The sequence below is a fragment of the Bubalus kerabau genome, chromosome 6 (assembly GCF_029407905.1).
Source record: "Bubalus kerabau isolate K-KA32 ecotype Philippines breed swamp buffalo chromosome 6, PCC_UOA_SB_1v2, whole genome shotgun sequence".
NCBI classification, from domain to species: domain Eukaryota; kingdom Metazoa; phylum Chordata; class Mammalia; order Artiodactyla; family Bovidae; genus Bubalus; species Bubalus kerabau.
The window spans coordinates 119,522,783-119,546,546 of NC_073629.1; the positions used below are offsets into that span (position 1 = coordinate 119,522,783).

At 50.4% G+C, this 23,764-nt stretch overlaps 1 protein-coding gene across 2 annotated transcripts in view; it reads right to left on the minus strand.

Annotated features, from left to right (window-relative positions):
- Nucleotides 1-1,364: 1,364 nt before the first annotated feature.
- NDUFA10 (NADH:ubiquinone oxidoreductase subunit A10) overlaps nucleotides 1,365-23,764 on the minus strand; it is a 40,826-nt gene continuing 18,426 nt past the window's right edge. The window contains exons 9-10 of one of the 2 annotated variants that reach the window (XM_055586615.1): nucleotides 21,651-21,759; nucleotides 1,365-1,744 (exon numbers count right to left, since the gene is read on the minus strand). In XM_055586615.1, the coding sequence (XP_055442590.1) occupies nucleotides 1,676-1,744; nucleotides 21,651-21,759 (178 nt within the window). In that variant the 3' untranslated portion in view covers nucleotides 1,365-1,675. The remainder of the gene's footprint in view (nucleotides 1,745-21,650; nucleotides 21,760-23,764) is intronic. The other variant, XM_055586616.1, reaches the window with a different exon arrangement.

A 23,764-nucleotide genomic window follows, 5' to 3' on the forward strand; every position in this document is an offset into this window, starting at 1 on the left:
CCCGCTGACCTCAGGCCCGCGGCTGTGACAGTGAGCGCTGGCTCCTTATGGAGCAGGGTCACCAGGTCAGCACTGACCGTCCTGCCCGAAGCCCGTCACCGGCCTGCCCGCTGACCTCAGGCCCGCGGCTGTGACAGTGAGCGCTGGCTCCTTATGGAGCAGGGTCACCAGGTCAGCACTGGCCGTCCTGCCCGAGGCCCGTCACCGCCTGCCCGCTGACCTCAGGCCCGCGGCTGTGACAGTGAGCGCTGGCTCCTTATGGAGCAGGGTCACCAGGTCAGCACTGGCCGTCCTGCCCGAGGCCCGTCACCGCCTGCCCGCTGACCTCAGGCCCGCGGCCTTGACAGTAGGCGCAGTGAGCGCTGGCTCTTTAGGCCAAGATGCTGGCAGATAATCAGACGAGTTTCCTTCCCTTCCTCTCCTCCCCTTGCCTTCCTCTCCTCCAAGGGGTCTGTGAGGGGCTCCAGGACTGGACCCCTGCCTGGCGCGCTCACTTTTAATGACAAAAGCAGTTTTGAGAAATGCCTCTGGATTCCAACCCAGAAACTGCTGGGAAACTTTTTAACCCTTAAAACCTGACCAGAGCGAGGCCAGCGAGGGCGGGAGGGCGGGGAGAGAGGGGAAGGAGGGGGCGGGTGGGCGGGCGGGCAGGCGGTGGGGCTCCTGCAGCAACCCCTGTCCAGGACTGGAGCCACCGGCCACACGGCGAGGAAGCACCTGAACTGAGCCCGACACTGACGGGATCTCACCTCACTTACGTTTCAGCAGTCACCTGTGGCTTGGAGCTGTGTGCTGAACACGCGGAGCCCTGGGGCAGAAAACCTGACTGAGCGGTTCTGCAGCTTAAGAGCTCAACTCCTGAGGAGCACAATGGGGACAATTAGTCTGCAGGAAATCTCGCTTCTGTTTTTCAAGTTTCAATGGAAGTGAATAAAGAAGCGTGACTTGCTCTCGCGTGACTCGTTTCTGACAACTGGACTTTCAGGTGATGAAGGCGTAGGTACACTGATTTACTTTTGCGGTTTACCCCACCGCCATCCTCTGCGTGAACCTCCCCTGAAAGGAAGGAGTCACGAGGTTGGCTGACCACGGTCCTCGCGGGAGACTTCCAGAGCTCTGCTACAAGTGCCCAGCTCCATATATCGGGGGAATTTCTCCCTCCTCTGGCTATTTCCTCCGTCCTTTTCCTCTAATGCGGCAGCTATGTTCTAAAACACACAGAATAAGCGCTTCAGGACCACCTTCAGTCCTGACACAGGTCTTAACCAAACCAAACCACACCCAAGCAAACTGTGAGCTAATGGTGTGCACACACACACATATGTGTCACGTATGTGGGTGTGCAGATGCATCACGGAGAGAGGTGCCACAGAAACAGTTTTATTTCTTGAAGTCTGAAGACACAGGCGCAGACTGGGCCCGACACAGCCGGGCTGTGGGGAAGGAGACGCTCCAGGCGGTGCCTGCTCTCTCACAGCGGACGCTGCTTGCCCGGGGACAAGAGCTGTAGAAGGAAGCTGGGCCCCCTAACTGGGGGGCTTCTGTCCGCTCCCGTGACTACCCTGCGCCCACTGTGTGATGTTCGCACCCCTGCCACCCAGCGTGAGGCTAGCGGAGTACAGGAGCTGGGGGCCTGGGCATGTCTTCGTCCCTGCGAGGTGGCCTCCGGGAGGTGTCACTTCAGCCAGATCCACTTGTCCCCCACGTCCTCGTTGTACCCGGCGCGGTACTTGCGGCCTGGCAGCTGTGGAACGGAGAGTGTGGTTACCAGCAGTTTACAGCAGACACATGTCCCCTGCTCACCGACAGCCTCCCTGCTCCATCCCTCGTGCCCCAGGGCAGGGGGGCCTGCCCCTGGGGCTTCAAGGTTGCTGCAAGGGTGAGGGGCTCCTCGGGAATAAAGCACGACAGGACCCCGCCCCTGGGAGCGTCCACCCTGGTGGGGCACTATAAACGCAAATACTATCAACACCAACCCAAGCACTGCCTTGCTGTCACGAGGGGGCCGTGGAGCCACGGGCAGAAACGGTTCTGGCCCAGGGGAGCCGCAGCCACGCGGGAAGGGTGGCGGCAGGGGACGTGTCAGCCCTTCCCCCAACCCTCCCGTCTCCTGCCTGCGCCTCCCGTAGGGACCGCACGGCCGGTTAGGGGCAGGGGCCCAAGGGCACAGGGTGGGAACCAGGAGCGGCCACGAAGCAGGAGCTGCAGGCGCGTCTCCCCTCCGCCACTCTCGTCCACGAGGGGCTCCCAGCCAACTGCCGCAAACACACAGCGGCTGTAGCAAGAACAATCTAAGACGTTATCATGCCTTCAAGTTTATCACGTCAGAAAGTAACGTTTTATCTGAATGACGAACTGCAGCCTCACGTCCAGAGAACAGAGTTCGGATCTCAGGGACGCTCTGAGAGGCTCTCCAGCCTCCCTAACAGCAGCAGACCCCGCCAGGCCAGCCGCCAGCACTGCGGGACGGCCCAGGAGGGCTCTGCCGTCTTCCCTGTGAATCGGATATTAAACCACAGAGCAGAGAATAAACACGAGCAGAGTCTGGAGCCGCAGAGCCCGCCAGCCTCTAGTAACTGCGCCACAGTCTGCCCTCTGGCCCTCTCTGGGCAGCCCTGATTGGCCGTGGGAACCGAGTGGGGTCCCCAGATCCCAGTGGCCCTCTCAGTGGAGAGAAGCCCGCAGAGAACCCCAGGAGGTTTCCGTCTGCAGTGTTTCACAGTGAGACCCAAAACTAGCTTCTTCCTTTTTCTCACTCCATATCCCCTTTCCACCAACCTGCGCCTCCACCACCAATCCAGTTCCTCACTTGTACACCCCCTCCGTGGAGCCGTGAAGGCAGAGGTCACAGGGCCGCCCAGCACGTCCCTCAGGAGGTGCCTGACAAGCCAGCAGGAGCACAGCCCCTGGGCCTGGCTGGAGCTCAGCGCTCTGGCCCACATGGGTCTGCCCTGCGTCGGGGGGAGCCAGCAGGGACGGTGGGTGTGAGCTCTGAGTGGGGGTCCAGAGGGAGCGGAAACCAACTGATGCACTGAGTCTGACCACGAGGCATCTGAGGCCCTGGTGAGCCCTGACGTCAGGAAAGGCACCCAGTTCCACCTGCTCCAGCCTGGACAGCAAGAGTGCCGGAAGCGGCTCGAGAGGTCCGAGGCCACAGAGGCTACTCCGGGTGCTTAGAGATGCCGGCACAGAATTAGCCAGCTGCTCAGACACCAGCCAATTGAGAAAAGAAACACATATTCACTCATTCTCCTGGAGGAAACAGATCCTTCCACCTCTGACGCACTGTGTCCTAGCTGCTTTGAGAGACATGAACGCCAGTCCTATGTTTTCTAAGCTTGTAAAATACACAGAACACATGACCCAGTCGGGAAGTGGGACAGCAGCAGGTGGAAAGCGCTGGAGGGTCTGAGTGCCCCCTGCCCTACCGGACATGGGAGAAGGGGACGCAGTGCATGACAGGCGGAGCGCCCACTGCAAATACACCCACGCTAGAGGCTCATCTTCATGCCGCAGGGTCGCAGTATCATACAGGTAAACGTCTTAATTCCACTCAACTCACATTAGCTGAAAAGGAAGCTCCTAACTCAATACCTGTTCAAACACCTGAGAATAGGACGTTCCTAAAAATCCTAAAACAGAAGTGACAACTGAACACGAGCAAAGTGTGGGCGCCCCGGCCGGCCAGGCTGTGGGCGAAAAGCTGCCCGTCTCTTCAGAGCCGCAGGCCCCCGGGAAACCCGCACCTCTGCACAAACCGGTGCGCCTGGCAGGACATCTACCTTTGACGCTGACTCTCCTCTCCGAGGGACACACATTATTTCCTACACACAGCAATGCAAATAAGGGGACAGGCAGACTAACGCTGAACTGCAACAGCAGCTTTCCGCGGGGCCCGAGGCGCGGCGCGGGGAGAGAGGCAGGTCTTAGAGCCTCTTCCAGCCACAGCTAACGAAGGGCAGACTGAAAGCATCAGACATCTACTCAAGTCAAACAGCCTCTAACCAAGAACGGGCATTTCAGCACAAAAAACAGATGCCGAATTGTCCTAACTAAGGTCTGAATGTCGAGAGGACGAAACAGCCACGTCTGTACCTGTCTTCTTCAGCAGATTTAGATAAACTGATCCTAAGGCTTTTCTGTGTATTGCAAGTTTGTCCTTAGTAAAGTGAACTTTGTAAAGGCAAGAACATACAACATTAACATATTAAAGTTATTGAACAACTCTATTTTTAAAACTGGTAAAGGAGAACTTGACACTGAAAATGAAGATAGCGAGCTGAGGTGGTAAGGAAATGCAAACAACAGGAGAGAAAGCCGAAGACCCTGCTATCCCAGCCACTGTCTTGGACGCGATCTGACTCATGGAGGGAACACAGTATCTTAATAGCATCTGGCCTCCTTAAATTGGAAAGGGACAGAATCAGTAAAGTGGAAACCAATTCCCGGTTTGTCTACCCCAAGGAAGGGCTGTGCAGAAATAAAAAGTGACCTGATGCAGCATTTGAAAATGGCTTAAAAAAATTAGTAGGCACTCATGCACACATTCAGAATTTATATGAATTTGTTTACAGGGTCACTTCCAACTTCAGAGCTGGGGGCAGTGTGTGCATGGAAAACGTGCTGATAAATGGCTCTCACGTCCCTCTGAGACTCCAGGCAGTCCCTGGAGACTGCATGGAGGCGAAGGCCAGCGGGAGCCCGGCCAGGGCTGCCACAGGTCTGCAAACAAGCGCCCAGGCCACAGTTCAGCGAAACCAAACCAAACCATTCATTCTTAGCACGTGAAACTCCGAGACCCTTTTTCTCTTAAAAAGCTCACCACTAGTCAAGGCCCCTGTGTCACGGCAGGTGAAGTGGCAGAGCCCACACAAGGACTGACAAGCGAGGCACCAGCCCAGTCTCGGGAGGTCGCCCTGCTAGAGCCTTGGGGGGCCTCCCTGGGGCCGCACTCTCACTGATAGAGCCCTCCTCTCCTGCACGCTGCCTACCCCTCTCCCCTCCGCACAGACGCTTCCATTCCTGGAATGAGCCGAGCCTGCCTCTACCTCCCAGGACTACTGCCCCCCGCCCCAAGTGCAGCGGGGACACCAACATCCACGCGGGCAGGCACCCAAGACCCCACCCGAGTCCCTCAGCACTCAGAGGCCCGGCTACGCACTCCCCGCTAATTCATCCCTCCACGGCCCCAGCGCTAAGAACAGCAAACAGCGCTGGAAACAGGAAACACGTGATAGACGCCAGGGGCGTGCCTCGGAGCAGGGGCTGGGGGAGCGCGGCCCCCACCATTCAGCGCCCTCGAGATGCCGCAGCTCTCTGGAGCATCACAGCGCAAGGCTTCCCTCACGCGCCCTGAACTGGGGCTCAACGGTTCTCTGTCCACTGCGCAAAGGGAGACCCAGCTCCCCGCTCGGACCCTCTGCGGAGGGGACACGGAAGACCCAGCTCCAAATCAGCTTTCAGATCACAAACAAAAACAGAGAAGCCTTCCGCTTCCAGCAAAACAACAGCCCAGTACCCTGAAAAACCTCCAGAAACGCGTTTAGCTGCACTGCTGAGCAATGTGAGATCTCACCTGGGGCTGAAACGGAGAGGGAGCGGGAAAGCAGCGTTGAGTGGAAGGCTCCACCTCCGGGGCTTCGGCAAGTGGTGGTGGCGATGCTGGGGGGCGGGGAGAGGGGAAGGGAGGGAGGCCGGTGGAGAATGCACAAGGAGGTCTCAACGGGACCTTAAGAATTCACTGCCTCAGCCGGTCCTCACACAAGCGTGGGCTCCTGATCCTCACCATCCGGGCCTGGGATCCCACAAGCAGCAAAGGAAGCTTCAACCCTAGCACTTCCTGAACCCCTGGGCCTGGAGCCAGCACAGTCCATCTAGGAACAGGGCCGTCAGCGTCAGCGGACAACACAGGATGTCCTGTGAATGAAATACCCCGGCAGGAGTACACCCAGCTACGAACCAAGGTAACTGATTTCCAGACAGTCTGGGTTCACCTGAATTCAAAACTTCCTGAACCATCCTGTCCTGAGGAGGGCCAGGGATAAACACCCACAAAGCATGAACTCAGGGTCCAAGGTCTCCAAGAGGCAGCAGGAAGTAAGCCACCACGGGTAGGAATCAGAGAAAACGGTAAATGACGGAGTCAGGCTCCAGCCCCGATACCACACACGGAATACAGAGACTACGTTCACGATGTTTAGAGTAAGAGAAGAAACTGAAGATGGAAGCAAGGAGGAAGACCCTACCAACGAATCAGAAGGTGTCAGCTGAACAAAAAAGAAATGTCTTTTTCCAAGAATTGGAAGCACTACCCAGGAATCTCCAACCACAGAGCGTCAACAAGCTCAGCCTCCCCGCAGGACCTAAGTCCCGCGTCTCCACTACCATCACACGAGGCAACCAGTGTGTCTTGAGAACACCACCCCCTCCTACTTGCCAGGCCCCCACAAGTGCAAGGCCAGAGCTTCTCAGGCTTCTGAGGAGACCATGATGCAGGTTTCGGTTTATTACCTTTATTATGTTAATCAGGATGATACAGCTGACCCTTGAACAACGCGGCGGAACCACAGACCGTGGAAATGGAGGGGGGCCACCTGTAAGATCTTGCCCCCACATTGTAAAGGGCCAACTGGACAAACTGCTCCTATTCAGACTGGCTAAGACACTCATTTTTAAATGCTGTTTTCCTGGACAGTGGGAAACCAGGGTAACTCACTTCAGCAGACCATCGCCATAGAAAGCCCCGCCGACTCTCGCTTATTCCAGGAAGTAAATGGCCGCAAAACACTCTCTGCTCTAGTACTGAATCAATTCGGCTGGGAAAGAAGCAATCCCTTAAAATGTCCCCACGCCGCTCGCTCACCCCCGCACAGAGCCACCCTTGTCTCGGGGTCTCAGAGGACAGCGGCCTCGCTGGCTGCTAGCTCGGCCATTTTAGAACTATGTTCATAGCCGGGCCAGGGAACCTTCAGGGAGAGAGAAATCTTTCTGGATACAGACCACTGGAGGAGAAATTCACAGACGGGTTTTATTCGTTCATCTTTAATTCCCCACAACGCCCTTTCCACAGCGAAATTTGGCAATAACTCTTGCTCACGTCTTTAAGGTCCAAACAAAATTCTGTGAATGAAGAGATACACTCACTATTATTTACATTCTAATTTCAACTTACCATTTTTTAAAAATTCAGACTTAAATTGAAGAAAGTAGGGAAAACCACTAGACCATTCAGGTATGACCTAAATCAAACGCCTTACGATTATACAGTGGAAGTGACAAACAGATGCAAGGGATCAGATCTGATGGAGAGAGCGCCTGAACTATGGGCGGAGGCTCGTGACACTGTACACGAGGCGGTGATCAAGACCATCCCCAAGAAAAGAAATGCAAAAAGGCAAATTGGGTTGTCTGAGGAGGCCTTACAAATAGCTGAGAAAAGAAGAGATGTGAAAGGCAAAAGGGAAAAGGAAAGATATACCCATTTGAATGCAGAGTTCAAAGAATAGCAAGGAGAGATAAGAAAGCCTTCCTTAGTGATCAATGCAAAGAAACAGAAGAAAACAATAGAATGGGAAAGACTAGAAATCTCTTCAAGAAAATTAGAGATACCAAGGGAACATTTCATGCAAAGATGGGCAAAATAAAGGACAGAAATGGCATGGACCTAACAGAAGCAGAAAGTCTTAAGAAGAGGTGGCAAGAATACACAGAACTATACAAAAAAGATCTTCATGACCCGGCTAACCATGATGGTGTGATCACTCACCTAGAGCCAGACATCCTACAGTGCAAAATCAAGGGGGCCTCAGGAAGCATCACTACGAACAAAGCTAGTAGAGGTGACGGAATTCCAACTGAGCTATTTCAAATCCTAAAAGATGATGCTATGAAAGTGCTGCACTCAATATGCCAGCAAATTAGGAAAACTCAGCAGTGGCCATAGGACTGGAAAAGGTCAGTTTTCATTCCAATCCCAAAGGAAAGCAATGCCAAAGAAATGTTCAAACTACCGCATAATTGCACTCATATCACACGCTAGTGAAGTAATGCTCAAAATTCCCCACGCCAGGCTTCAACAGTATATGAACCAAGAACTTCCAGATGTTCAAGCTGGAATTAGAAAAGACAGAGGAACCAGAGATCAAATTGCCAAAATCAGCGAACTGAAATGGACTGGAATGGGTGAATTTAACTCAGGTGACCAGTATATCTACTACTGTGGGCAAGAATCCCTCAGAAGAAATGGAGTAGCCATCATGGTCAACAAAAGAGTCCGAAATGCAGTACTTGGATGCAATCTCAAAAACGACAGAATGATCTCTGTTCGTTTCCAAGGCAAACCATTCAATATCACAGTAATCCAAGTCTATGCCCCAACCAGTAACACTGAAGAAGCTGAAGTTGAACGGTTCTCTGAAGACCTACAAGATGTTTTAGAACTAACACCCAGAAAAGATGTCCTTTTCATTATAGGGGACTGGAATGCAAAAGTAGGAAGTCAAGAAACACCTGAAGTAACAAGCAAATTTGGCCTTGGAATACGGAATGAAGCAGGGCAAAGACTAATAGAGTTTTGCCAAGAAAATGCACTGGTCATAACAAACACCCTCTTCCAACAACACAAGAGAAGGCTCTATACATGGACATCACAAGATGGTCAACACCAAAATCAGATTGATTATATTCTTTGCAGCCAAAAAGATGGAGAAGCTCTATACAGTCAGCAAAAACAAGACCAGGAGCTGACTGTGGCTCAGACCATGAACTCCTTATTGCCAAATTCAGACTTAAATTGAAGAAAGTAGGGAAAACCACTAGACCATTCAGGTATGACCTAAATCAAATCCCTTATGATTATACAGTGGAAGTGAGAAATAGATTTAAGGGTCTAGATCTCATAGATAGAGTGCCTGATGAGCTATGGAATGAGGCTCGTGACATTGTACAGGAGACACGGATCAAGACCATCCCCATGGAAAAGAAATGCAAAAAAGCAAAATGGCTGTCTGGGGAGGCCTTACAAATAGCTGTGAAAAGAAGACAAGCGAAAAGCAAAGGAGAAAAGGAAAGATATAAACATCTGAATGCAGAGATCCAAAGAATAGCAAGAAGAGATAAAGCCTTCTTCAGCGATCAATACAAAGAAATAGAGGAAAACAACAGAATGGGAAAGACTAGACATCTCTTCAAGAAAATCAGAGATACCAAAGGAACATTTCATGCAAAGATGGGCTCGATAAAGGACAAAAATGGTATGGACCTAACAGAAGCAGAAGATATTAAGAAGAGGTGGCAAGAATACACAGAAGAACTGTACAAAAAAGATCTTCACGACCCAGATAATCACGATGGTATGATCACTGACCTAGAGCCAGACATCCTGGAATGTGAAGTCAAGTGGGCCTTAGATCACTATGAACAAAGCTAGTGGAGGTGATGGAATTCCAGTTGAGCTATTCCAAATCCCGAAAGATGATGCTGTGAAAGTGCTGCACTCAATATGCCAGCAAATTAGGAAAACTCAGCAGTGGCCACAGGACTGGAAAAGGTCAGTTTTCATTCCAATCCCAAAGAAAGGCAATGCCAAAGAATGCTCAAACTACCGCACAATTGCACTCATCTCACACGCTAGTAAAGTAAGGCTTAAAATTCTCCAAGCCGGGCTTCAGCAATATGTGAACCGTGAACTTCCTGATGTTCAAGCTGGTTTTAGAAAAGGCAGAGTAATCAGAGATCAAATTGCCAACATCCGCTGGATCATGGAAAAAGCAAGAGAGTTCCAGAAAAACATCTATTTCTGCTTTATTGACTATGCCAAAGCCTTGACTGTGTGGATCACAATAAACTGTGGAAAATTCTGAAAGAGATGGGAATACCAGACCACCTGATCTGCCTCTTGAGAAATTTGTATGCAGGTCAGGAAACAACAGTTAGAACTGGACGTGAAACAACAGACTGTTTCCAAATAGGAAAAGGAGTACGTCAAGGCTGTACATTGTCACCCTGTTTACTTATATGCAGAGTACATCATGAGAAACGCTGGACTGGAAGAAGCACAAGCTGGAATTAAGATTGCTAGGAGAAATATCAATAACCTCAGATATGCAGATGACACCACCCTTATGGCAGAAAGTGAATAGGAACTAAAAAGCCTCTTGATGAAAGTGAAAGTGGAGAGTGAAAAAGTTGGCTTAAAGCTCAACATTCAGAAAACAAAGATCATGGCATGTGGTCCCATCACTTCATGGGAAATAGATGGGGAAACAGTGGAAACAGTGTCAGACTTTATTTTTCTGGGCTCCAAAATCACTGCAGATGGTGACTGCAGCCATGAAATTAAAAGACACTTACTCCTTGGAAGGAAAGTTATGACCAACCTAGACAGCATTTTAAAAAGCAGAGACATTACTTTGCCAACAAAGGTTCGTTTAGTCAAGGCTATGGTTTTTCCTGTGGTCATGTATGGATGTGAGAGTTGGACTGTGAAGAAGGCTGAGCGCCGAAGAATTGATGCTTTTGAACTGTGGTGTTGGAGAAGACTCTTGAGAGTTCCTTGGACTGCAAGGAGATCCATCCAGTCCATTCTAAAGGAGATCAGCCCTGGGATTTCTTTGGAAGGAATGATACTAAAGCTGAAACTCTAGTACTTTGGCCACCTCATGCAAAGAGTTGACTCATTGGAAAAGACTCTGATGCTGGGAGGGAGTGGGGGCAAGAGGAGAAGGGGACGACAGAGGAGGAGATGGCTGGATGGCATCACTGACTCGATGGATGTGAGTCTGAGTGAACTCCGGGTGTTGGTAATGGACAGGGAGGACTGGCGTTCTGCAATTCATGGGGTCACAAAGAGTCGGACACGACTGAGCGACTGATCTGATCTGACTGGATCATAGAAAAGCAAGACAATTCTGGAAAAATATCTGCTTCAGTGACTATGCTAAAGCCTTCGACTGTGTGGATCACAACGAACTGTGGAAAATTCTTCAAGAGATGGGAATACCAGACCACCTGACCTGCCTCCTGAGAAATCTGTATACAGGTCAAGAAACCAAACTGGACAGGGAACAATGGACTGGTTCCAAATTGGGAAAGGAGTACACCAAGTGTGTATACTGTCACCTTGCTTATATGCAGAGCACATTATGCTAAATGCCAGACTGGATGAAGTGCAAGCTGGAATCAAGATTGCTGGGAGAAATATCAATAACCTCAGATATGCAGATGACACCACCCTTATGGCTGAAAGCAAAGAGGAACTAAAGAGCCTCTTGATGAAACTGAAAAAGGGGAGTGAAAAAGCTGGCTTAAAACTCAACATTCAAAAAACTAAGATCATTGCATCTGGTCCCATCACTTCATGGCAAATAGATGGGAAAACAATGGAAACAGTGACAGACTTTATTTCCTTGGGTTCCAAAATCACTGCAGATAGTGACTGCAGCCATGAAATTAAAAGATGCCTGCTCCTTGGAAGAAAAGCTATGACAAACCTAAACAGCATATTAAAAAGCAGAGACATCACTTTAATGACAAAGGTCCAGCTAAGTCAAAGCTATGGTTTTTCCAGTGGTCATGTATGGATATGAGAGTTGGACCATAAAGAAGGCTGAGCGCTGAAGAATTGATGCTTTTGAGTTGTGGTGTTGGAGAAGACTCTTGAGAGTCCCTTGGACTGCAAGAAGATCCAACCAGTCAATCATAAAGGAACTCAGTCCTGAATATTCATTCATTGGAAGGACTGATGCTGAAGCTCCAATACTTTGGCCACCTGATGTGAAGAGCCGACTCATTAGAAAAGACCCTGATGCTGGGAAAGATTGAGGGCAGGAGGAGAAGGAGACAACAGAGGATGAGATGGTTGATGGCATCACTGACTCAACAGACATGAATTTGAACAAGCTCCAGGAGTTGGTGATGGCAGGGAAGCCTGGCGTGCTGCAGTCCGTGAGGTCGTGAAGAGTTGGGCATGACTGAGCAAATGAACTGGAAATATCAAGTAACTGAATTTCATTTTTTAAAAAAAGCCTCCAAATTATGACACAAGTTTTACCCCACAAAATAAACACAAAGGCTCTGACGGCCTGCTGAGCACCTGGAGGGGAGGGCGTCCAGAGGATCTGACAGATGCCTCGGCTGGGCCACCATCAGCACCAGTAGCGACGGCACACGCATGGGGCTTCCACTCTGCTCCCCCAGACACACATCCCCCAGACACACGTCCAAGCCGATCACGATCCCCCACACATCCCCCAGACACACAGCCAAGCCGATCACGATCCCCCAGACACACAGCCAAGCCGATCACGAGTCCCCCAGACACACATCCAGGCCGATCACGATCCCCCAGACACACGTCCAGGCCGATCACGATCCCCCAGACACACAGCCAAGCCGATCACGAGTCCCCCAGACACACATCCAGGCCGATCACGATCCCCCAGACACACGTCCAGGCCGATCACGATCCCCCAGACACACAGCCAAGCCGATCACGAGTCCCCCAGACACACGTCCAGGCCGATCACGAGTCCCCCAGACACACGTCCAGGCCGATCACGAGTCCCCCAGACACACGTCCAGGCCGATCACGAGTCCCCCAGACACACGTCCAGGCCGATCACGAGTCCCCCAGACACACGTCCAGGCCGATCACGAGTCCCCCAGACACACGTCCAGGCCGATCACGATTCCCCCAGACACACGTCCAGGCCGATCACGAGTCCCCCAGACACACGTCCAGGCCGATCACGAGTCCCCCAGACACACGTCCAGGCCGATCACGAGTCCCCCAGACACACGTCCAGGCCGATCACGAGTCCCCCAGACACACGTCCAGGCCGATCACGAGTCCCCCAGACACACGTCCAGGCCGATCACGAGTCCCCCAGACACACGTCCAGGCCGATCACGACTCCCCCAGACACACGTCCAGGCCGATCACGAGTCCCCCAGACACACGTCCAGGCCGATCACGATTCCCCCAGACACACGTCCAAGCCGATCACTAGACGAGCACCAGGCAAGCTGCAAGTGACGGGCACTCCATAGAACACCTGGCCAGTGCTCCGCAAAACTGCTACAATCACTCAGACAAGGAAAGTCTGAGAAGTGGTCACAGTCAGGAGGGGCTTATGGAGAGAGGACAACCAAAAGCCACAAGCTGCCTTGCATTATATCCTGGGTCAGAAAAAGGCTATCAAGGGAAAACTACGGAAATCTAAATAAGGTATGGTCTCTCGTGAGTAGTAACATATCAACAGTGTTCAGTATTGGTAACAGATACACCACACGCATATAGACATCAACATGGGGAACCGGATGCGTAAGAACTCAGTCACTGATTTAAAAGACGCTTGCTCTTTGGAAGAATAGCTATGACAAATTTAGACAGTGTATTAAAAGGCAGAAACTAAGGCTTTTCCAGTAGTCATGCATGGATGTGAGAGCTGGACCACAGAGAAGGCTGAGCACCCAAGAATTAATCATTTCAAACTCTGGTGCTGGAGAAGATTCTTGAGAGTCCCTTGGATAGCAAGAGATCAAACCAGTCAATCCTAAAGGAAATCAACTCTAAATATTCATTGGAAGGACTGATGCTGAAACTGAAGCTCTGATACTTTGGCCACCTGATGCCAACAGCCGACTCACTGGAAAAGGCCCTGATGCTGGGAAAGATTGAGGGCAGGAGGAGAAGGGGACGACAGAGGATGAGATGGTTGACTGGCATCACTAACACAATGGACATGAGTTTGAGCAAGCTCAGGGAGGCAGTGAAGGACAGGGAGGCCTGGCGTGCTGCAGTCCACGGGGTTGCAAGGAGTTGGTCGCAACTGAACAGCAACAACAAGAAGCCTCTGTGTGCGCACGCTCGGTCGTGTCTGGCTCTTTGCCACCCCGTGGACTGTAACCCTCCAGACTGCTCTGTCCATGGGATTTCCCAGGCAAGAATACTGGAATGCGCTGACCTTTCCTACTCCAGGGGATCTTCCTGACTCAGGATCAGCTCACATCTCTCATGTCCCTGCATTGGCGGGCGGAGTCTTTACCACTGCGCCACCTGGGAAGCCCTCTCTAATATCATCCTAATTTTTCATGAGTGTAAAATTATTCTTAAAAAATGAAGTTATTTTTTAAAAACTTAAGAATTTTAAGAACTAGACTTCCCCAATCATTTAAATATTGACTAAAAATCCCAACATTTCTAACCACTACAATCCTAAGTCCAATAAAGCAGCCTCCCTTTAATGGTCACAGATTAAAAATGAGAAAACACAACAATGATGAAGAGCTGCTGCACAGCCTCACTGAGTTGCTCGGCGAAATGATGAATATGTCCAGCTTCTGGTGGACGAGCACAGGCCCAGTCCACCCCGAGCCACCAGGAAAAATGGACAACATTTGAAAAACAACGTGTGCCAAGACATCAAAGGCAGGGAAGTTCCAAGGCCCCAGAAGAGGATAGCAAAGGCAGGGCTGACTGCATCCAGGGGCCCCACCTGCACTTACTGGCAGGAGTCAGAAGCCCAGTGGGCCCCCAGCAGGGGTCAAGCGCCGCCCCCCCAGAGAAGCAGTCCAGCACAAGGGCTCCATCAGGAAGCGCACACGGGAGACACGCCGGGAGACACACCGGGCCTCTCAAACCCCAGAGCGCGCCCGCCGGCAGGGCCTCTGACGGACACGGGGGCGCCGACTGACATACTGCCGGACAACAGACAGTGCAGCGCCGCAGCTTCACACCATCTTAACTGTTCCTCCAAAATAACGACTGCATTTAAAAAAATACCAGTATACCAAAACATAAGATTAGATGTCCCCAAACGAAAAGACCAGAGGGAGAATGAGTTTAAACAGATCTAACAGAGGTCCAAATATTACAGTTACCAGATACCTTTTTGACTGATACGCAAGAGAAATTAGATAACAAAATAATTTCAACAGATGACTTGAAATTATTTAGGAAAAAAAGAATGAAATTCTAAAATCAAAAACAAGTACGATGAAAGTTAAAATCTCAAATATAGAAAATACAGGCCTAAGAGCAGATCCAGAAGAGCTGAAGAGACAGTGATTAGGACAGAGTGAAGGGCACATCTGGGCTGAAGGTCACAGAGCGAACGGCAAGAAGACAGGAAGGAGCACACAGAACGTGGCAGAAAGGGCCCAGCGTGCGGCGCCAAGCAGAGGAGAGAAACGGGGGCAAGCCAGACTGCTCCAAACCCGGCAACACGCATCAGCCAAAGAATGCCGTGAACTCTAAGCAGAGCAGACACGAAGGTACAGACGCACACCCCCCCGAGACAGCACAGATGCTCAGAACCAAGTCAGAAACACTGCCCCCAAACACAGCAAGACCCTGCCAGAGGCATGCGGAAAAGCCTTTCAAAAGAGGTCAGCAGCTCCAGGGGTCGGGAGCGGGCACTGAGGGGCGGCACCAGGCTCCACCGCGGGCTGTGCAATAGGGCAGAGGCAGCAGGGGAGGGAGCGTGATGACGCCCGAGGGCGCGGCCGGGAAGGAAACGATGAACCGAGGGGGCCAGGTGTCTGGCTGCCTGAGCAGGATGGGGAACGGGGACAGTGAGGAGGAGCCTGGAATTAAAGGTGCTGGTGCGCACTCGCGGCTGTCAGTACACTGAGACAAGTGAATACAGACGCACGGGTATAAAATAGGAATCTCGGGAATCCAGTGATACCAATGTATAAATAAATAAGCAGAGAGAGGAGAGACCATCTCTTCACAGCAGAATAGTAACTAATGATGTAGAAGGAATGATGGAATCTGGATAATTACACTTTGATAGCTGTCACATTAACCATTAATTCAGCCAAGAAAATGCTCAGATGCCAACTACAGGGTCAGAGTCTGATGAGGAAATGGACATTTACATGGTTTCAAGGAACTTCCACTGTAAATATTTATTAATTACAAAGAGTAAAACAGTTAACTTTACAGTGAGACCACCACCTCAGTCAGGTGACCAGAGTTAACAGAGCCCGTGACAGGACAAACAGGAGTCACATGCTGCCCGACAGAGCAAAGGCATCTAAGCCAAGATAATGGATTGCATTTAGTTTTCTTGTCTCTTTAGAACCTATGAATATGATCAGTTCTTCAGACTTTCCTTGATATTCAAGACGTTGGCACTTCTGAAGATCACAGGATGGTTATTTTTTAATATCCCTCCATTTGGTTTGGTTTGGATGTTTTCCCATGATCAGACTTAGGTTTTGTGTGGTTTTTGTAGGGATGTTAGGGAACTTACTGCATCTTATCAGGCAGCACGTGAACCTTCTTGGGACAGCTGATGAGCTCTGAACAAGGTCTGTGGATCAGAGGCAGTAATGCATGAATGTTAATTTCCTAACCTTGACAGCTGTACCGTGGTTATGTGGGAGAATGTCCTTGTTTGTAAGAATTACACATTAAAGCCACGGTTCTCAAACCTTAGTGTGTACCAGAACTGGCTGGAGGACTCCCTAAAACAGGTTCCAGGCCCCATCACCAGGGACTGCTCCAGGGCTGGGGCCTGAGAACTGGCATTCCTCATGGGCGCCCAGGTGCCCTGACACGCGACCACACTCTGAGAATCCATGTGTCAGGGCGACTGAAGATCACGGGCGTGATGCTCATCACTGACAGAGGTTTGGAAGTTAGTTTTCTGTTCCTGTTCTTTTGTAAATTTGAAAAATTCCAAGATGAAAATCAGAACAACTTAAAGAACATCTTAACCAATAAGGGTGAGACTCTGCTGTCAGCAAAACTTCCTCAAACAGAAGGACCACGACCTACAGGAAGGTGTGCAGACCAGGGAGGCTTCAGCAGCAGGGCAGCCAGGGGTCAGTGTGTGTGAACTGACCGCATGAACAATAACCACAGTCTCCCGAAGGTCTACATAGACAGTGACAGAAACAGCACACAGGAGCCGGGTAAAGGGAAGCAGTACTCCAGGGGCCGGTACTGTGGGACTAGAGGACCACCAATGCACATGACAAGTCAGCAAATCAAGGCTGAGCACTGTAATTACCAGGTCGGCCACTAAGAAACTATGGAAGAAATCATAAGTAGTAAGCGAACAGTAGGGGAAATGGAATAAAAATGTTAAAAAAAAAAATTAAAAAAAAAACTTTAATCCACAAGCAGGCAAGACAAAAAAAATAAATACAAAGAAGAGGTAAGAGAAATATAAAATATATAGTTAACATAAACTATTTAAACACAAATGTGTCAGCAATTGCACTAAATGTGAACAGATAAACATCCCCCATGGTTAGACTGGGCAAAAACTGAAGACAAAGCTGTTCTCAGGTTAGAAGGTGTCCACCGGAAATACAAAGATACAGAAAGAATGAAATTAAAAGATGTGGAAAAAGCACTACCATGCAAATATTAACCAAAGGAGGGCTGTGGATGTTATGGAAGTGACCAGTGAAGTACCCTGAAGGTAAGAACCAGCACCAACGATGCAAGGAGAATTTAATCACACAGAGAAGGACTGATGCTGAAGCTCCAAAACTCTGGCCGCCTGATGTGAAGAGCCAACTCACTGGATAAGACCCTGATACTGGGAAAGATTGAGGGCAGGAGAAGAAGGGGGAGATAGAAGATGAGAGGTTGCATGGCATCACTGACTCAATGGACGTGAGTCTGAGCAAGCTCCGGCAGACAGTGGAGGGCAGAGGAGCCTGGTGTGCTGCAGTCCATGGCGTCGCAAAGAGTCGGACATGATTTAGCTATTGAACAACAAAAGGGTAACCCTATTAGGAAAGTGCAGCAATTCTAATCGCGTGTAAGTCTAATAATGCAACCTCAAGATATATACAAAGCAAAACCTGCCAGAACTAAAGGAGGAACAGACCCACAGACAGTGGCAGCCTCCCCAGACCTCTCACGGCAAACTGACAGAGGAAGCAAAAAGAGTCAGCGAGGAGAGAGACCGTCTGAGTACCGTGACTAACAGACTTCCCTTCAAGGGTGCTGCAAGAGCCCGGCCATGATGGGCGGAATGGCCTTCTCCTCCAGGACCATGAACCGCCGCCAAGGTGATCAATGCTGAGCCGAAAAGTCAGTCTCAGCCGCTTTCCAAGGACTGAAGTCACAAGGCTATTTGTGACTAGAGGAGTTAAGCCAGAAACCAGCAACAAAAAGACCATTAGAAACACTCCGCCTGTTTCTAAATTATCTAATATAATTCAAATTAGCACAATAGCCAAAAAAGAAATCAGACTAAAATTAGAAAATATTTTGAATTGAATGATAATGAAAACACAACATCAAAAACTACGAGATCTAGTTAATTAAGCCAAATTTAGAGGGCAATGTGACCAGCTTTACATGCATATATTCAAAGGCACGACAGGCAGAAAATCAATGATCCACCCACTCATACTAAGAAGTTAGAAAAACAGCAAATGAAAGGGGAAAAATAAGGAGTAGTCATCAGTGATGGAACATACAACAGTACAAGCAAGAAGCTGGCTCCCTGAATGACGAGCTTCTTTCAAGAGTCTGAAATAGAAGGAGGGAAAACACCAGGACTGGTAACAGGATGGAGAAGCGGACAGGGTCACCATCAATGTGATCGAACTAAAAACGCTAAAAAGGACATTTTGAACAACTTAATGCCAAGAAATTAGAAAATATGAAACGGAGGCAAATTCTTCAACAAACACAACTTTGAAAACCCAAGAAGAATCCTGAATATTCCGCATCTATGAAAGTGAGTTATGATGAAAAGCATTTCCACGTGGCTCCCCCAGTCAAGCCTTCTCAACACTGTAGCAAGGAGTCATGACGACCGTGAGCAAACCCTTCCAGAGAGCTGAAATGAGGACCGCCTCTCAACTTAGTGCTTGCTGTCAGCATGATCTTGCTGACAAATCTGACTAGGATACTATAAGAAGCTCACAGTAGGACTTCTCCGGGAAACCAAGGTTGGCCTTGAACTAGAAAATCAACCAATGTAATTTTATGACCACAGTAACAGAAAGAAGAGAAAATCACCCATGACAAAAAGTGCAATAACGCTCAACATCCATACTCAACAGCAGCTCCTTGGAAACTCCTACTAAAACGGAACTTCCCTGATCTTGGAAAGAGGATCTATGACTAACCTGGCTACTCAACGCTTTGGTGAATTACTGAGAACTCTCTCCATGAGATCAGAGACAAGAGAAGGATGAACACTGTCATGATGTCTATCCAGCCATGAACCAGAGATGCACCCCATACAGTAATGTTAAGAAAAAGTCTGAAGATTAGAAAGACACTGTCCTCCCTTGCTGGCACGCTCTCCCCTTCTCCCATGGGGACTGTCAATGCCCGCTTGGCCGCAGCTTTAATTCCTGAGAGCCCCAGTGCCTCCCGCAGCCACCACGATGCTGGCGTGGCTGCTGCACACGTCTCCCACATCTGCCAGTGCAGAATTCAGCGGCGTGGCTGCGCTGTGCTAGTCTTCCTGCTGTTTATGAGGAGTGGCAGTGGCTTTTCACTTGCATTATTGACATAAAGTTTCCTTTTAAAATAAATTTGTGGGAAAAAAAAGGTACCACATTTTTTTAATGTGAACAGCAGGGCACCTGACCTGCAGCTGTGACCTGATGGGCAAGGTGCCCTTGGGGCACTTGAGTGGGCACCTCTGCTCACTCGGGTTCTGCAGGCGCCAGCGCCTTCATGCATTTACTCCGTTTGTTTGTTAGTTCAATGATTTATTCTGCTAAATATTCACTGAGTGCGTACCAGGCGCCAGAGCTGTCCCAGGCCCTGGGAACAACGCTGTGCGTGACACAGACAAGAATCCCTGACCTCAGACAGGCACTGACATCAGAGTGGGAGGAAACAGAAAATAAACAGAAGGTAAGACAGAGAACCTTAAATGACGATGGCAACTGCTGGGGAGAAAACTGAATTCCCAGAAGAGGGTAGGGCAGAGCCGCTGTGAGCTGGGGGAGCTGAAGTTCAGGTCTTGGTCATGGTCCAGGAGGACCTTGCCAAGAAGGTGACAGGTGAGCAGAAGCCCGCAGGGGTGAGGGGGGTGGATAGGATGCTGGGGGAGAATCGTACAGGTCCACACAGGGATGCAGAGTGCAGCTCAGTGCTCCTGGGACATTCACGAGGTAGGAAGGAGGCCCCTGCGGCTGGACCAGAGGGAGGGAGGTCTCCGGTTGTCGAGAGGGCTCTGGCTTGTCCTCTGCAGGATATAGGGAGGTAAAAAGATGGGTGTGATGTACTTGGTGGGAACGTCCTGGTCTCTGGTTAAAAAACAAGCTGTACAGGGAGCGGGCAGAAGCAGGGCAGTCAGCTAGGAGGCATGCCAGTGTGGACCAGGGCGGTCACTGAGGATGTTCTGAACGGTGCTCAGACTGCGGACAGAACCAAGAGTATTGAACTTTTATATTCTGTCCAGTCTGTACTGGAAAGTGAGAAAGAGGTCGGCTGACTTCTGGGTTTCTGGCCTCAGGAGCTGGAACTCCGGAGCTGGGCGTGGCAGGATGAGCTCAAGCAGGAAGGCCGCGGCCACCACGTGGGGCAGCCCTGATGCCAGGCTTGTCGAGGCCGCTGGGTCACCACGTGAGGGGCAGGGACAGCACTCGGGGGCAAGGCCCCCGGCCCGGCAGAGCAGCGTGGGGGCAGCAGCTGTGGTGACGGGCCACTCAGCCCCCTAACCCACGCCCGCCAGCTCCTCTCAGAGGATGTGAAACACAGACGCGCATCAGGAAGAGAGAAACACGAACCGCAGGGACCTCGAGCGACAGCTTTACACTTTCATGGTCCTCCCCAAATATCTATGCTGAAAGTCACTTCGAAAGCCACCGAAGAACTTACTTAAAAGCAAATGCCAAGTATCTCATGTAAGAAGGAAAGCAGTGATGTCCTCGGGCACCAGTCAGTGCTGTGCCAGCAATGTGCAGACACAACTCAGAGAACTACAGTCACACAACAATGCTGAACTCAGATGCCAACTCGTCCATGCGCTGACCGCCCTTGCCCAGAGAATCCCATGGACAGAGGAGCCTGGTGGGCTACAGCCCATGGGATTGCGAAGAGTCGGACATGACTGAGCAAGTAACACACGTGAGCACTGACCGCCCAGCTTGAAGTTCTGATTTAAATACAGTTATTCTGCGCTTCTGCCGATAACCAATCACAGCCACCGCGGACATTCTCACTACCCCACTGGAGCTGTGACTCAGGAGTGATCACTGCTGGCCAGGTTCCAGCATAGAGCTTCCAGAGCCCTCCAAGTTTACCCAGTCCTGCCCCGACAACTCTCCACGCCACTCTGAACGAAGCCTGTGGACCTGCCCAGCTCTCACGCCTGCGCTTGTCCTCCCCGAGGGCGCCCGTGCACCCTAGGCCTCTGCAGAAGCGCACACCTCCCCTCCTCGAGGATGGCACACCGTGACACCAGGCCTGAGAGCTGACGGGGAAGGACAGAAACTGAGGAGCAACGACAGGCTGGCCCAGATGGTTTCCCAGGAGAGCAGCGCCCTGCGTGTGGCCCTGCTGCTGGAGGAGCTGCACAGCAGACATGAAGGCAGGCAGGAGAATCATTTCAGCGAAAATGGAGCTTGCTCACGGAAACAGACCCACAGAGAGCACGCTCCTGAACTGACTTTTCACAGGCTGTCTGACACCCACTGCTCAAGGGCCTTACCTCTGTGAACTCCTGGAAGACCTGGTCACTCTGGTGGGCACCGATGGTGACCTCTGGGAGGAAGACAGGGATGGATGTGTAATTCAGCACCTCCAACTTATCCTGAACCCTGGAAAGTCAGACAGGTGTCAGACAGACTGAACATCAAAATCAATATAGTAACATCAATAATCAATACAATAAACTCTGGAAAGTCGGACAGATGTCGGATAGACCAAACATCAAAATCAATACAGTAACATCAATCATCAATACAATAAATCCAGGAAAGTCAGACAGATGTCATACAGACCGAACATCAAAATCAATACAGTAACATCAATAATCAATATGGCACACTAAACACCAAAGTCAATACAATAAAGTAAGCCATTAGGCTGATTGTTTAAAACATCCACCCCCTTCACCTCAGAAGCCAAACTTGCCCCAAAGAGCCTGTGGGGCTGTGGGAGCCACCGTCCCAACACCACTCTCAGGACAGACCGTCTTTTAGGAGTCCCACGGCCACAGGCGACTCCCTTTGGGGAAAGGACACAGATGTGAAAACATGAAGCAGGACCTGTGTGTGCTCTGAATACAGACACAGCAGGGATACAAAGGTGAGAGCCAGCACCACCTGTCACAGGGCTGCTCGCGTGGCCAGCGCCCACGAAAAGCCTGCACGACTGATGATGCCTGAGGGCCCGAGCGGACAGCCACTGTCATGGCCGGAACGCCGCCGCCAGCTCAGCACTCGCCTGGGGGCCCGCCGTGTGGGGACCGATGCCGGGAGCAGAGGCTGAGCAGGGCGCGCAGAGGAGGCTGGGGCGGGGACAGCCCCGCGGGATGCCTGCTGCACCCCTGCTTTTCTCAGCGCCGAGACACACCATCAGAGGACTCACTCCCTGTCTTGCCATTTTATTCTGAATGCTAAAATGTTTATGCTTTGTTATAATTTGCTTACTTTAAATTTACTCTGACTATAACTACTAGAAGATGAAAAGCATTTTGAGTGCTTTTAGGAAGAAACGTTAAGTCTCCTTTCTTCAGGGCTCAAAACCAAGAAAATGATTATTTTAAAAGGCCCTTTTCCCATTAATGACTTATAATGGCAGAAGATGCCTCTGCTGAAATGGCCCAGATGGAAGCTAAGTGGATCTGGCTCTCGGCCACGCTGTGAGGACCCTGGGTGGGCCCGGCCCCTCCTCCCCGGGGACCACAGGGCACTGAGAACCTGCGACAGGCTGCATGCGAGTGACCGGAGGCGGAAGCCTGCCCCAGCGTCACTCGCAGGACCGACAACGCTGTAACCAGATGCCATCCCCAGGGCACGCTGCTGGGACGACTGCTTCCCTAAGTGTGCTCATGTGGGTGTCACTGGTCATGCACACAGCTATCACATATACTCAATATGAACATTTTCTCTTCCTTTTAACTGTAAACTGGTTTACAGAATATCTTTCATAAGCCTGTGTCAATAAAGTACATGTCTTCACTTTTAACACAAATGGAATTATTCTATACTTATTATATGCTGATGTGCTCAGTCGTGGCTGATTCTTTGTGACCCCACAGACTGTAGCCTGCCAGGCTCCTCTGTCCACGGAATTTTCCAGGCAAGAACACTGGAGTGGGTTGCCATTTCCTTCTCCAATACTTATTATATAGTAAGGATATTTTTTAAGGTGATCTCACTGTAAACAATTTCAAATAAAAATGAATCTTGTGTTTTTAAATATTAATAAATATCAAACTGGGGTATGATTTGGTTTTGTCTATAGTTTAGAAAACCTAAAAACATACTGAAGAATTGAAAAGAACAAACTGACCTAGGAACGCGTGTGACAGAGACCAACAGCGCCATCTACATTCAATCTGGAAGAACTACAGTTCACACACCCCCTTACAGAAAACGTGGTGTTTAGTCACTAAGTCCTGTCCGGCTCTTTTTCCAACACCACGGACTGTAGCCCACCAGGCTCCTCTGTTGCTCTGCCTATGGGATCTGCCAGGCAAGAATACTGAAGTGAGTTGCCATTTCCTTCTCCAGGGGATCTTCCTGACCCAGGGATTGAACCAACCTCTCCTGCGCTGGTAGGCAGATTCTTTACCACTGAGCCACCTGAGGCGCTCTC